At 34.1% G+C, this 16,208-nt stretch overlaps 1 protein-coding gene across 1 annotated transcript in view; it reads right to left on the minus strand.

Moving 5' to 3' along the window:
* The window catches only part of FUT8 (fucosyltransferase 8), a 320,447-nt gene that overhangs the window by 155,327 nt on the left and 148,912 nt on the right, over window positions 1-16,208 (minus strand). The window contains exon 3 of the mRNA XM_082833611.1: window positions 1,104-1,534. Within this exon, the coding sequence (XP_082689737.1) occupies window positions 1,104-1,306 (203 nt within the window). The 5' untranslated portion in view covers window positions 1,307-1,534. The remainder of the gene's footprint in view (window positions 1-1,103; window positions 1,535-16,208) is intronic.

Here is a 16,208-nt window from a genome sequence, read left to right on the forward strand (position 1 = left end):
TTGAAAGGCAGTGAGGGAAGGGAGGCTCCAAGGGTGTATGACACTGCCAACTACATTCTTTCGTCACAGAAGGCTCCTCGGCCTCCACAAAATAGCTCTCTCCCCTTCTCCTTCTCCAACTACTCTGAAAGTTCTGTGCACAACAGAACGTTTCCACTTTCGACTCCTCAATGTATATTTTTCTCAAAAAGAAATGAATTTGTGCTCTTTTTTTCTACACTAACTTCCTTTAGACTCAATTACCACCTCTAGACGACCCTCACCTCTTCATCTTCTCAAATCTCCGACCTCTGTTTTGAGAGACAGCAAGCACTAAGTATACAGTCACCTTCATATTTAAGTATGAGGAATTAGAAGATACTAGATAATTTCTAAATTCAATAACTTTGAAAACAAATATAGAGACTATTTAACACTATGTTCACTTGCTTCCTGAAAATAAAAGTCTTTGTTTTTCCCAATAGTTGATGACTTCTAACGCATACATGTCACTTTTTTTTTTTTTGCTGCACCATGGCTTGTGGGATCTTAGTTCCCTGACCAGGTATTGAACCCAGGCCCCCAGCAGTGAAAGCGCAGGGTCCTAACCACTGGACAGCCGGGGAATTCCCCATGTCACATTTTTTAATAGACTGGAAGTAGCAATTATAATAATTCTCTAGATTCCAGACACAGTTGTTTTATTTAAGAATGAAAGTTTTCATTTAATAAGTTATAGTTAGACTAACTCAGCCTCTCAATTATTATGTGTTTATTATAGTCCATGATGAAAATTTTAATATGTACTACTTTATATCATACAAAGTTTATATTTATCAAATGCTGAAGATAATTTTAAACAAAATATAAGTAAATTAAACGGCATAGTTTTTCTATATTAAAATTCATAGGCAAAATAAGATTTGCCATTATAGAGTAACTCTCTATGTTAAATACATAGAGATATCACTAGCACAAAAAGTACCTTACTAAGATATTTAAATTTTTGCAAAAATAGCAGTTTACAGAAATCATTAAGTATTTTTTAATAGCTGACTGAAGCCTTGCACCTAAAAACAAAGTACAATATTTCACCATTCTTCCCTCAGTTTGTTAGAACCTACCGGAGAGATTCAGCCATTCGTCTCAAGTCTTCATTTTGCTGTTTTAAGCGTTCAAGCTTTGCCAAAATCTTGGACAGTTCTCGGCTAGAGTGATCAGGGTGGTCATTATCTCGTACCAAGTGACCACCTATATAAAATAGCAAGGTCCCCCAGGCAAAAAGAATGAGCATAATCCAACGCCAGGAACCAGTCCATGGCCGCATTTTCAGAGTTTCAGTTCACTCTCCTGGGTTCCTGGAACTCAAGGAATTGAAAACATCGTCACTCTATTTCTAGCGAGTGCAAAGGTAGTATAGCCTTCTGTTCTTTCAACACATGATGCTTCAGACAAATTAGTCTCTCTGGTAGTCCTGTGATGACTCTTTCCAAGAGATCCTCCTGGTGGTATGAGTAGGAAGCTTTATTGTCCTGTGCTTCATGGACTCTACATGCTGTGGAAAAAATAAAAAATGTATTTAAATTAGTTAGGATATGTAAAATGGCATATGCTGAGATTCATGGAGTTAAAAGAACCATATTGGTGTTGACTAGCCAACTCGCTGGCAAATAATGTAATTGCCTAAAGTAAGTAAAAAGCAAAAGCTTTTAGGTCTGCATATTAAATCAAGGCTGTACCAGATACATTAATTAGCTCTAAGCCTGAAAGTCCTCCAAATGCCATCATCACTTTTCCTTTTAACAACACTGTGCAACAGCACATATACGGAGATTAAAAGATTGTTATCTTTGAAAAACCACTCAAAACCAAACAAAATGTACTCAACTACATATTCTGGGCTAATGTTTCCATTATCTCAAACTGAAACATGTTCTCTGCATGAGTGAATTCATTCTTACAAAATCTCAACTCCACCCCACTCCATCTCACTGCTCAGCTGCCATTACACCACTTAACGCTGCAGGTGACAGGCATATTGTCACTTTTAGGAAAAGTTCTAAAAGTGGCATGTATATTAGCCAAGCAAAGGTTATCACAGCCACCAAGCAGCTGGCAACCACTCCAAACATCACAAGCAAAGGTTCATATGTATTATGGTAGATTATTCCTTTCTCAAATTTATTTAAAAATACCAACAATTGCAATAGAAGTCTAATACCAGTTAAATCTCAGTTATGGAGCATCTCAAACTACAAAATGGATACGCTTTCTCAGCCTTGGTTATTGGTTTCATTTGTCACTTCTCCATCATTAGGCTTAGAACTTCCTTTGAAAACAAAACAATTTTCTTGCCAAGGAGATAATTTGTAGGCAAAGATATAACTTTAATACCATTTGATAAGAAAAGTCTTATCTCCAGGCACAGAGTTCCTTATAAAAGAGAAGAAAAGAAATAGTTTCTATATACAAAACTGAATGTGATGGGTACTTAACCACTAATAAAACAGTTATGAAAGACTAGATAGAAAAGTTGGAGAAGAGGTTTCAAAAATTAGAGCACAGGACTACTATTATTCTCCTTTTGAACCTCAAATCTCAAATGCTTTTAAATGGCCAAGTACTCAAAGAAAAGAAAATCTCTTCAAAGGAGTGTCCCAGAAACATTCTACTTCCTTCCCATTTATTCCTACACTATTTTCCTCATTGTTTCTGGTTTACACTGACTAAACAAAGGATGAAAAAAATTGTACTCACTGAGAATGTCAGAAAGCCAAATAAAGTAATAATCCAAAGAAAACTTGGTGTTTTGTCTTTTGTTTTAATATCTATTCTTAAGTCTAATGAGAACATTCTTTTTATTGACTCCACTGTTCATTCTGTCTCTTTCTCAAAATCCTTTCTCAAAACCCTATTCCTCTAATTTCAGGTAACCCCACTATTCACTAAACATAAGAATAATTAAAGTCTATTCAACATCTCAGGTATTCAACATCTCACAAGATCCAGTCATGTGAGGTCTACTTTTTATATTATATAGAAAAAATGCAGACATTCAGGGATTCTTGGTTAAAAAACAAATTAAAAAATCCACTCTGATGGTCTAAGGGATGGATTTAATTCAGTAAGTCAACAAAAGAAGTATTAACATTTGAGTTAATAATACTGTTTGTGACAACACATGCAACCCTGTAAAATGCTGTCATACCATATGCTGAACCTATAATGTATCCTAGTCAATTCTAAGCTACACCAGTAAGATATTAGAAATGTTTAATCTTTCCCTTCATAGAAAAAGTTAACTTAGACAAGTGTGATAAACAAAAGTACAGAGAGTTTTCTAAACAAGAATCATTTCAATAACAAATAAGAAAAAGTTGTTCTGTAACATTTTACTTAGAATTATAACAAAAAAAATTATCATTAATATTCAAAGCCAGCAAAAGTATAATGTAATTTGAACAGAAACAAGTTTAGAGAAACATAAATTTTGTTATACCAAGTGCTTTGGGATTTTATAAACCACCATCAAAAGTATCCAAGATATTAAATTACTATTTTTTGCAGCAATATTGATAATGCATGAGTTATAAAGCAAGAAATTATTGTAGGAGCAAAACATGGTCATTTTCTTAATTAATAGCATCATTTTAACTCTGTTTTTAGAGAGATATTTCCCCAAATTTTGTTGTTCTTAAAACAATACTTTTAAAGGGATCAACGAAAATAAACCAAGCTGAAAACCAAGTAGTTTTCTATGTAATTTTCCTTAGCATGGTTTAAAAGAGCAGGTATAGAATTTCTTCCTTATCCATAATGAATGCCTGCTTACTTACTTACTTACCTATCATGTTTACTGTTTATTTTTGAACCATGCCTGCTAAAATGTAAACTTCATGATTTTTGTCCATTTTGTTCACTGATGTATCCAAAGTACTTAGAGCAGTATTTACAACTTAGTAATAAATATTTTTTAATAAATAAGTGAATGAGTTGAGTGAAGGATGTCATAATGGCATATGACATATGACACTGAATCTGAGAACTTATCAGCTTCAACTGCATTTTATGCCCCGCTTAAGAAAGCAAATACAAATGTAGAATGTAAGACAGTGCTATTATAAGGAAAATAAAATCATTCAAAACTTTAGGATTTATTATTATCAACATATATTTTACAAGACAGCCTCAAATTATTAAAATAAACTGGTCTAAAAGGCCAATAAGTCAGCAATCTTATGGTTACCCTTCAGCCATGAGAAAATAATTCTCTATGTCATATTTTCCTCATCTAGAAGATTCACTTTGCAAAAACAATTGGATAACTGAAGGAAGTACATACAGCCTTTGATATGAAAGCCACTCAATCTATTTGTGAATGAATTTATTAGTGAAAGTACTTCAAATTTATTAGTAAAAATATTTCAACATTAACTACGTGAGCTAATTTCTGACTAAAATTTATATAGCAGTATTTGCTAAGATTTCTTCTGAGTGGGTTGTTTTCAAGTATTTACAAATTCATTCCTGTTTGAGATTCACATACTACCCTTCATCTGCAGAACAGTAAGTGGATTGAAATGTGTCAGGTTTCCTTCTGCAAATTTATTTAATTAGCAATACCACTTTTTTATAGTAATAGGTATTTAAATGATTCATTTCTTTTGGTATTTACAGAGACTCTTTGGGTTATACTGTTTAATGTCTCTGAAACAAAAAAAATATGTAAAAAATATATGTAATTTTTCAAAGTAATTTCTTGAATCTGGAATCTAAAGCACATCATCAGTAGTAAGATCAGAAGCTTTAATGGAGTTATTATGAGGCTCACATGAATAAAGCACTTACAAGGCTTGGCACATAAGAGGTGCCCAAAAAAAGGTAATTCTATTTTAATGCTGACAAAATACGCAGATTAAAAATATGGGTGCTAGAATTGGCAAAGTCTGAACTAGAGTCTTGGTTCTGCTATATCATAGTTAGGTAACCTCACTGAGCTTCAATTTCCTTATCTGTAAAATGGATATATTACATACTACCTCTCCCACCAAATACTGGGAGCGGCTTAAATAAAATAATCTGTGGGAAGCACTTAGCACACCAGTGGCAAACTGTTATTATGTCATACATATTAATACTGTAACATTATTTTAAGACACAATTATAATATTTTATATAATTTATATACCATATGTTTTTATAAGCAGTTCCTAAAATGGCTGTCAATGATCTCTGTGTCCCATATTCGTGCTGTTATGTAATCTCCTCCTCCAAGTGTGGGCTGGACCTAGTGACTTACTTCTTATACACAACAGAATACAGGGAAAATGATAGGATTTCACTTCTGAGATAAGGTTACAAGAGATATAAGCTACCACACTGTGAGCTGCCCTATGAAGAGGCCCATGTGGAAAGGAACTGATTCCTGCCAACAACCATGTGAGTGAACTTGGAAATGGCTCCTCCATCAGTCAAGCCTGGACCACGCCACTGTAGCTTGGTTCACATTTTAATTTCAGGTTTTTGAAAGACCCTGAGTCAGAAGATCCAGCTAAGCCATGGCCCAATTCCAGACCAACAGATAATAAATGTTTTTTAAGCCACTTAGTCTTAGGGTAATTTGTTATGCAGCAATAGATAATACACATGTCTAGTTTCCTACTAGGCTGAGTACCTGGTCTTCAATTCATGTATTATTCTGTCTGTCCCCAGCAAGCTGTACAAAGTCTGGGGTACAGCGTAGGCATCCAGGATGCAGGACAGAAATAAATCTTAATTACAGTTCCTTAATATCCTGCTAATATCTCTTACAAATACTATAAAAACTAAACTCAATTTATAGCAAATAAGAGATCTGGTAAAAGTATAATTATTAGTTTTATATTATACCAAAAGTCTGAAAGCATTTCTATTAATGTTTACTAAACAGACTTCCACTTCTAACCATGAAAGAATAACTGGTATTACATTTGTCCTCACATATAAACAACTAGAAAACTCATATATTCTTTGTTTTTTTTCTTGTTTCTTTACAACCCTTTAAAAATGTAAAATCCATTCTTAGCTCAAGGGCTGTAGCCCAGATCTGCTCATGAGACCAGTCTAATGACTCCAGTCACAGAATAAAGGCTATGCTAACAAGATCCATAACAAAACTTAAAAACAAGCTACAAAAACAAGCTAAAGGTGATCCAAAAGTAAATTAATGCCTATCAAAATAAACTCAACATTCTTTAAAGAAAGACAATAAAATATAGATACTCAACAATATAAAGTTCACACTGTCCAGCAACTAATCAAAACTTACAAAGAACATGGAAAGAGATCATCTGGTGACGCAGGCATCCAAAAACCTGCTAAAGGCTAAGGGTGGACTAGAATACAGAGCAAACACTCCACTCCAAGCCCCAAACCAAGAATAAGGCAGCAGTAGTCCACCACCTCAGGAGTTTTAAGTCTCTGCAAAAACAAGACAGACAAAATTTCTGCCCTCAAGAGGTAATATTCTAGTGGATTCTAATCACAAAGGGAAGTCACTAAAACAAGCCCCAGAGAAGCCTCTTCTTGCAACAACTAACATTCTAAGTAATTCAGTAGAAACTGAATATAAACCATATCACCTAATTACTTTCTTAGAAATAGTGTAATCATTCCATTAGAAGCAACAACGACGACAACAAAATGCAGTACCATTTACAACACTATCAAACTGACTTTTCTTATACCTAACATATAAGAAAATGACCAATAGCTACTTCTTTTAGCATCTGACTATGCGAAAATGATATTTCCAAGAATCACATTCAAGTGGCTTCACTTTAATGCTAAGGCCAAAAGATGGAATCTGTGACAACGTGTTACAGAATCAAATGACTAAGAGCCTGGCCTGTTCTGCTGTGAACCATGTTCATTAGAAGATTGTCCTCTAAACTTAAAACTAATTCAGTACTTATTTAAGTAATATAAATATGTATAACCTATGCAAAGGGAAATATAGCATTATATGTCAAATATTTGCATAAACATGCCCTTTGATGAGAAACTCCACTAGCAGGAATTTATGCATTTTAACACGTGAACAAAACATATCACAAGGGTATTCATTACAATGCTGTTCGCAATAGTTCCAAACTGGAAAAAACATAATTGCCCATCAATAGAAACATGGTTGAAGAAATTATGAATTACTTTTCCAGAAATATGTATTTTTTAACTATGATGCCAACAAGTAGGAAAATGTGGCCCATAACTAAGAAGAAAATCAGTCAATTTAAAACAGACCCAGAAGACAGAGATGATGATAATAGCGGATAAGGACACTAAAACAATTACTATAAATATGTGTTAGGATTTAAATTTTTAAAAATGAATACATTGATTAAAAGAAATAAAAACTAACAAATATCTATAATTTTTTAAAAATCTAAAAATTAAAAAATTCTCTGGAAATGATTAAGAGCAAATTAGATACTGCAGAGGAAAAGTTAAGTGAATTTGAAGACAAATAGAAAATATCCTGATCACAAGAAAAAAATTACAACTATATATGGTGACGTATGTTAACTAGATTTATTATAGTGATAATTTAACTATATATATATATATCAAATCATTGTGTTGTACACCCGAAACTAATATATGTCAACTTAGAAAAATTACCCAAAAAGAAAATTATCCAGGAAGAAAAAAATCTGAAGGAGGTTTAATAAAAAAGTAAATTTTTAAAGCAACCACTGTTTACAGCACTTCAGATATCACGGTGTTTGACAGCTTTCAGCACAGTCACAGCACATTACAGTAACTATCATCGTGAACTAAAAACTGTTCAGGAGCTAAAACTCTAATAAAAGTCACCCATCAACATTAGCAAGAAAACAACTTACATTAATCAGCTTTGGAAATGTACCGGCATTCCCCATTTTTGCATTCAGTTTGAAAAAGGACTTCTCAGAACAAAACCTGTCTCAAACCTGAAGTAATGTACATTGAAAGCTAGCTTAGTCACGGGCATATAAAGAATTTCCAATGTATTTTTAAATACAAATAAAACCATAATTTGGAGGGGAAGATTAGTCACGGCGGGGTGGGGGGGGAATAGATAAGTGTTAAAAAGAGTTTCAGGGGGCTTCTTATTGGAAAAAAATACAAGCAAGTGGGCAATAGAACAACATCTTTAAAAGTGCTGAAATTTAAAAAAAAAAACGGCAAAACTACACTTTGTTATCCATTGAAAATACCTTCAAAAACAAAAGCAGGGCTTCCCTGGTGGCACAGTGGTTGAGAGTCCGCCTGCTGATGCAGGGGACACGGGTTCGTGCCCCGGACCGGGAAGATCCCACATGCCGCGGAGCGGCTGGGCCCGTGAGCCATGGCCGCTGAGTACAGCAAAAAAAAAAAAAAAAAAAAAAAGCAGGTTTCTGTAAGTTTTCATTTAACTTGGGTAAATACCTAGGATTGGGGATTGCTGGGTCATATGGAAAACATACACTTATAATAAGAAAAGGCCAAACGGTATTCCAAAGCAGCTGCATCATCCTGAATTGTTACCAGGAACAAATGAGTGTTCCTGTTGCTCTACAGTTTCTCCAGCATTTGGTATTTTCAATTTTTTTTAAAGCAATTCAGATAGTTGTATAGTGGTTCAATCTGGTTTCCATTTGCATTCAATTTCTCTAATAACAAATGACATTAAGCATGTGATCATCTATTCATGTGCTTATCTGCCAACCATATAGCTTCTCTGGTGAAATGTCTATTCAGATGTTTTGTACATTTCTATATTACATTGTTTACTTTTGAGATTTAAGAGTTCTTTATATATTCTTGACACATGTCTATAATCAGATGTGTGACTTTTCAAATATTTTTTCCCACTCTGTCACTTGCCTTTGCATTCTCTTAACAGTGTCTTGCATGCAGCAAAAAAATTAATTTTTTGACAGAATATAAAAAAGTTATAATTTTTTAAAATAGATTTGGTTTTTTTTAATAGATTGTGGTTTGAGTATTATATCTAAAAATTCAATGTCAATCCAAGGTCACATATATTTTCTCCTACATTTGCCTTAAGAAGTTTTAGTTTTAGGTTTCAAAGTTAAAAATACACTTGCCCAGGATTCCCGCTCCTACCTAGGTATCACCTCAAGAAAAATGAAAGCTCATGTTCCCACAAAAACTGGTACACAAATGTTTATAGCAGCTTTATATATAGACAAAAATTGGAGGAAAAATCAACATGGTCTTCAACAGGTGAATGAGAACATTCATTTATCAAAACAAATGATCATGTATCAAAAACAAAGGACTACTACTCAGCAAAAAAAAGGAACAAGCTATTGGCTCACTCAACAAAATAAGTGAATCTTATGAAGAGCCCAGAGATAAATCCATGCACATATGGTCACCTTATCTTTGAGAAAAGAGGCAAGAATATAAAATGGAGAAAAGAAAGCCTCTTCAATAAGTGGTGCTGGGACAGCTACATGTAAAAGAATGAAATTAGAACACTCCCTAACACCATAAACAAAAATAAACTCAAAATGAATTAAAGACCTAAATGTAAGGCCAGACACTATAAAACTCTTAGAGGAAAACATAAGCAGAACACTCTATGACATAAATGACAGCAAGATCCTTTTTGACCTACCTCCTAGAGTAATGGAAATGAAATCAAAAATTAACAAATGGGACCTAATGAAACTTAAAAGCTATTGCACAGCAAAGGAAACCATAAACAAGACAAAAAGACAACCCTCAGAATGGGAGAAAATATTTGCAAATGAAGCAACTGACAAAGGATTAATCTCCAAAATATACAAGCAGCTCATGCAGCTCAATATCAAAAACACAAACAACTCAATCCAAAAATGGGCAGAAGACCTAGATAGACATTTCTCCAAAGAAGATATACAGATTGCCAACAAACACATGAAAGGATGCTCAACATCACTAATCATTAGAAAAATGCAAATCAAAACTACAATGAGGTATCACCTCACACAGGTTAAAAAGGCCATCATCAAAAACTCCACAAAAACAATAAATGCTGGAGAGGGTGTAGAGAAAAGGGAACCCTCTTGCACTGTTGGTGGGAATGCAAACTGACAGAGCCACTATGGAGAATAGTATGGAGGTTCCTTAAAAACTAAAAATAGAACTACCATATGACCCAGCAATCCCACTACTGGGCATATACCCTGAGAAAACCATAATTCAAAAAGAGTCATGCACCACAATGTTCACTGCAGCACTATTTACAATAGCCAGGACATGGAAGCAACCTAGGTGTACGTCGACAGATGAATGGATAAAGAAGATGTGGCACATATATACAACGGAATATTACTCAGCCATAAAAAGAAATGAAATTGAGGTATTTGTAGTGAGGTGGATGGACCTAGAGACTGTCACACAGAGTGAAGTAAGTCAGAAAGGGAAAAACAACATATGCTAACACTTATATGTGGAATCTAAAAAAAAAAAATTTTTTTTTCTGAAGAACCTAGGGGAAGGACAGGAATAAAGATGCAGACATAGAGAATGGACATGAGGACACGGGGAGGGGGAAGGGTAAGCTGAGACGAAGTCAGAGAGTGGCACTGACATATATATACTACCAAATGTAAAACAGATAGCTAGTGGGAAGCAGTCGCATAGCACAGGGAGATCAGCTTGGTACTTTGTGACCACCCAGAGGGGTGGGATAGGGAGAGTGAGAGGGAGATGCAAGAGGGAAGGGATATGGGGATATATGTATACATATAGCTGATTCACTTTGTTATATAGCAGAAACTAACACAACATTGTAAAGCAATTATACTCCAATGAAGATGTTAAAAAAAAAAAGGGTGAATCTTAAATGCATTTTGCTAGGTGAAGAAAGCTAGAACCAAAAGATACATATTGTGTAATTCATTTACCTAACATTATGGCAAAAGGAAAACTACAGGGTGAAAAAATAGATCAGCAGTTGCCAAGGCCTGAAGCTGTAAGGAAGGGCTGATTATCCAAGGGGCTCCAGGGAAAATTTTTACACTGATGAAACAACTCTAAATGGTACTGAAGAAGGGCACATTATCTCTGTGGTATTCAACCCACAAACCCATAATTCCAGTCTAAAAATGAGAAAAAATACCAAAAAATCCCAAACTGAGGGTCATCCAACAAAATACCTGAGCCAAATATACTTTTCAAAACTATCAAGGTCATAAAAAACATGAAACAATGAAGAAACTGTCCCAGATTAGAGAAGACTAAGGAGACATGGTATCTACGATTAGATCTTGGAAGAGAAAAGGGACACTGGAGAAACTGGTGAAACCGAAATACAGTCTGTAGTTTAGTAAATAATATCGCACCCTGTTAATTTATTACTTTTTTTTTTTTTTGCGGTACACGGGCCTCTCACTGTTGTGGCCTCTCCCGTTGCGGAGCACAGGCTCCGGAGGCACAGGCTCAGCGGCCATGGCTCACGGGCCCAGCCGCTACGCAGCATGTGGGATCCTCCCGGACCGGGCATGAACCCGTGTCCCCTGCATCGGCAGGCGGACTCTCAACCACTGCGCCACCAGGGAAGCCCTAATTTATTACTTTTGACAAATGTACCAGGCTATGTAAGATGTTAACATTAGGAGAACCTGGGCAAAAAGTATATGAAAACTCTCTGTACTTTCTTTGCAAAGTTTCTGTAATTCTAAAATTATTCCAAAATAAAAAGCTTTTAAAAGATAAAGGCAAAATAAATACATTTTCAGAAAACAAATGCTGAAAAAAACTTGTTGCCAACAGATACATTCTACAAGACATATTTAAAGGGATGCTTTTCAGGCTTAAAGAAAATCATTGTGGATGGAAACTTGAATGTAAACAATGAACAAATTTATGAGCAGGTATAAGTGAAACTTTTTCTCATTTTTAATTTCTTTTAAAATAAATTTGATTCGAAAAACAAAATACATTTGATTCTTTAAAACTAAAATAACAAATACTATAGGGTTTGTAACAATGTCATAAGATGTATGACAGGCAGAAAAAAGGATATGGTTTTTAATTTTTAAAAAAATTTTAAAAATTGATTTCTTTATTTTTGGCTGCATTGGGTCTTCATTGCTGCACGCGTGCTTTCTCTAGCTGTGGCGTGCAGGCTTCTCATTGCAGTGGCTTCTCTTGTTGTGGAGTACGGGCTCTAGGTGCATGGGCTTCAGTAGTTGTGGCACACAGGCTCAGTAGTTGTGGCTCGCAGGCTCTAGAGCACAAACTCAGTAGTTGTGGCGCACAGGCCTAGTTACTCTGCGGCATGTGGGATCTCCCCAGACCAGGGATCGAACCCATGTCCCCTGCATTGGCAGGCAGATTCTTAACCACTGCACCACCAGGGAAGTCCCAAGAAAATGGTTTTAAAGTCCTTACGTTATACTTCAAGAAGTGTGAAAGTATTTGAAAGTTTGGTGAAATAGGTAAAAGCTTCACATCGTAAATTCTATCAATGAAATATAAAACAGATAAACAATAGAGGGAAAAAAATCAATGAAACTAAAAACAAATTCCTTGGAAAGATCAATAAAATTGATAATATTCTAGATGAACTAATCAACGGGAAAAAAAGAAGACATAAGCTGCCAATATAAGGAATGAAAGAGGAAGCATCACTACAGATGCTACAAAAGGATAATAAGGAAATACAATGAACAACATTGGGTCAATAAATATGAAACCAGACCTGAAATGGATAAATTTCTTAAAATAAACTGCCAATGCTCAATCAAGAAGGAATAAATAACCTGAATAGCCACAGAGCCTTGTATCTATTAAAGATGATGAATGTGTATTAATAAACCTTCCCACAAAGAAAACTCTAGGCCCACCTGGCTTTATGTGTGAATTCCACCAAATATTTATAGAAGACACAACAGCCACTTTATTAATGAATCAAAAATTTGAAAAACTCCAAGTGTCTAACCAACAGCTAAATGGATAAATAAACGTAACACATTCATATAAATGGAATATTATTCAGTACGAAACAGGAACAAACTACTGATTTACACAACATGGGTGAATCTCTAAAACATGCCTGGCAAAAGATGTCAGGGACAAAAAAAGAATACACATTTATATGAAGCTCTAGAACAGAGAAACTAACATATAGTGACTAAAATCAGACCACTGATTGCCAGGGAACAAGCAGACAACTGATTAAAAAGGGGAATGACAGTTATAAGAAGGTATAGATTTAAGAAAAATCATCTAAGTGTACACTTAATATATGTACATTTTATTGATGTAAGTTATGCTTCAATAAAGTTGAAAAATCATAACAGAAAATTTAAACTATCTCCATTTTGTGAATATAATTGAAAATGTCAATAATTGAAGGATGCCAATTCATTAAATGGCTAAATTATGTGCTTGCATTTTGAGTTTCAATGAGACAGATTTTCTTCAGCAAAATCATCATTGTACATTCCTACTTTTAACGAAAAAATCAGAAGTAATTATTCTACACATATGATCAACTTCAATCCAAATGTTAATGTGAAAATTTTATCTTTTACACATTTCAAAGTGAGAATCAACTAAAATAACTAGTAATATAATTAACGAACTATACTGAAACTGTTCTGAATCTTCTTCGTAGCCTATCTTTTTCTCAAAGTGAAAGAAAGCATCATAAATATTCAAATAATAATGATTCCTTAGATTGTAATAAATATCTACTATAGTTTAGAGTTATCATCTTTAGAAGAATTTTTTAACAACTGGAAAGAATAAAAAGCAAATCATTGTTACAGAGTGCTTCTTAAAGTAATTCAATGTAACAGAATAAACTGAAAATTTCAACAGAAAAATAAAATAATTTATTCAGCAAATTTAATGAATGACTACTATAATGTAGCAAAGGTTAAGCATGACTGTTATATTTTAAAGGCATCAGGTTGATAAAGAGAAATATAAATGAAATTTTTAGAGAAAAGCTATTTATCAATTACAAAGTACAAATATTTAAAGAGCCCTATGCATATATAATTCAAGTCAATTCTAAATTAATATAGGTCCAAGACTATATATTTAAATATCTTCTCAACTGATCTCAGTTCATTTTCAAATTAAGTACTGCTGAAGAACTTATTTAAAATCTTTCTTACTGTCCAGCCTCCATATATGGGAAAAGGGCAGTAATAAAATTGTGTTTATTAATTTAAGAAAGAAGTAGGAAAAAGCAAGTAAAAACAGTATCATAAATTAAGATGGTCCTTTCATGCTAGTTGAAATCAACTTATTTGTATAAAAGCAATTGGTGAAATAACTAAACTGATATGTGGAATGAAGGGAGTAAGGCAGGGGAGGAAGGAAAGAGAGAAAGTGAGGGAAGGGAAAAGCATGGAAGGGAAAAAGAGGGAAGGGCAGGAGAGGAAAGAAAAGGAAATTTTTATAAAGCCCCTACCAAGATTATAAAATTCAATTTTCATTCATTACTTACAGAGTCATCTATCATACTCTCTCTGTATGCTTATCAGTAAGGTCACAGTATATACACATATGAACTTAAAATGCCAGGTATCCTGACTACATGAACACAAAATATTAATTCACTGAGACCAGCCAATATCTTAGAAATTAATCTTCCTAGTTATGAAGTACAAACACATAACCACATTTATGAGGTTTCTATCAGGAGCATCTCACTCACCTTAACTCAAGATAACACACCAGGTTGTGTTTACTGATGCAATTAATTTATACTATTCAAATGGATCCAGAAATCTGGCCTTTGCATCTGTACCTTCCACCTTAAATAAATCAATACCGCTGAAAAGTGGGAACACTAACAAATTCAAATAAAATGTATATCTTACCATTTCATCTGGTTATGAAGTATATACATAATATACACTCGATTGGCAACATCATATAGTAGAAAGAGCAACCATTTCAAATCAATCACTGGCTATAAATATACAGGCAGTTTACCAAACTACAAAATGGTCACTTCACTTAATTGTGAAGATCACATTAAATAATATAAGTAAAAGTGGTTTAGAAACTGTAACACAATTTAGAAACATTGTTACTATTATCTTTCCCTTGCCATCAGAAACTAGGTATACCAGCCTTCTGCCAGTTTTTAGAATACGTCAAGTTCTTAACCTATCATGGGGCCTTCATTCTTGCTGTTCCTTCTACCTGAGCTGAAATCCCTTTGGCTTATTCTTATAATTCAAACCTCTACTTAAATGTCACCTCTTTTCAGGGACAGTCCATGACAATATGTATCAATTATGACATGCTAAGACACACGTAAGAGAAAATCCAACTCAAAATGGCTTTAAAAATAAGGAAATAAATTTCTCAATTGACAGAAAGTTAATTAATTCAATTGCTCCATGAAATAGTCAAAAAACTCTTTTCATCTTTCTATTCTACCTGCTTGGCATGACAGACTCTGTCCTCGTCCTAGCTCTCTTCATGGTAACAAGTTAGCTGCCTCAATTCTAGCCACAAGTAATTATGTGTAAAAGAGCGATTGGTAATTTCTTCTAGTCAGTCTCATTTTAAAGGAAACTACTGAAAGAAGTCTCCCTCAAATTTGCATATCCTATTAACAAAAGTGAGTCACCTCATCCTTTGCAAAATCAATCACTGGTAAGTGAAATGGGATTACTATTATGGCTTAGACTAATCAGGATTTATCCCTAAGGGTAGGCGCCAAAATAACATCGGTACCCTGAAAGCAAGAATGAATGACTATAAAACCCTACAAGAATGCTACAATATCTTGTCTTTAAAAAAAAAAAAAAAAAGCACTCACCACCCCCCATTATTCTCTATCACAATACTTATTGGCTTATTTATTTCCTATAATAAAAGATATGTACCAATAGAGCAGGGATTTAGAGCACAGTGCCTAAAATAGAACAAGCTTTGTATTAATATTTGTAGAAAAAAGTGAATGCATGAATATTACACAATGTGCATATATTTATTTAATATCTATAGTCAAAATCCTAGGCAAAATAAAAATAAAGTTTTCGAAGAATTAGAACTAAGATTCAAAGTCATTTTCATGTTTATTCATTTATATTTACATGCAGAAAATGTCAAAAGTAGATGCTCAGAAAGAAATATATCCAAATATAATTTCAAAACAAAGACACTCAAGCCAACTCTTGATAACCTGCAGAGTCCTCCAATACTACATTTAATAGTTAATAAGGGCCGACAGATGTATA

This window comes from Leucopleurus acutus (genome assembly GCF_964270905.1).
Source record: "Leucopleurus acutus genome assembly, chromosome: 1".
Taxonomy (NCBI): Eukaryota; Metazoa; Chordata; class Mammalia; order Artiodactyla; family Delphinidae; genus Leucopleurus; species Leucopleurus acutus.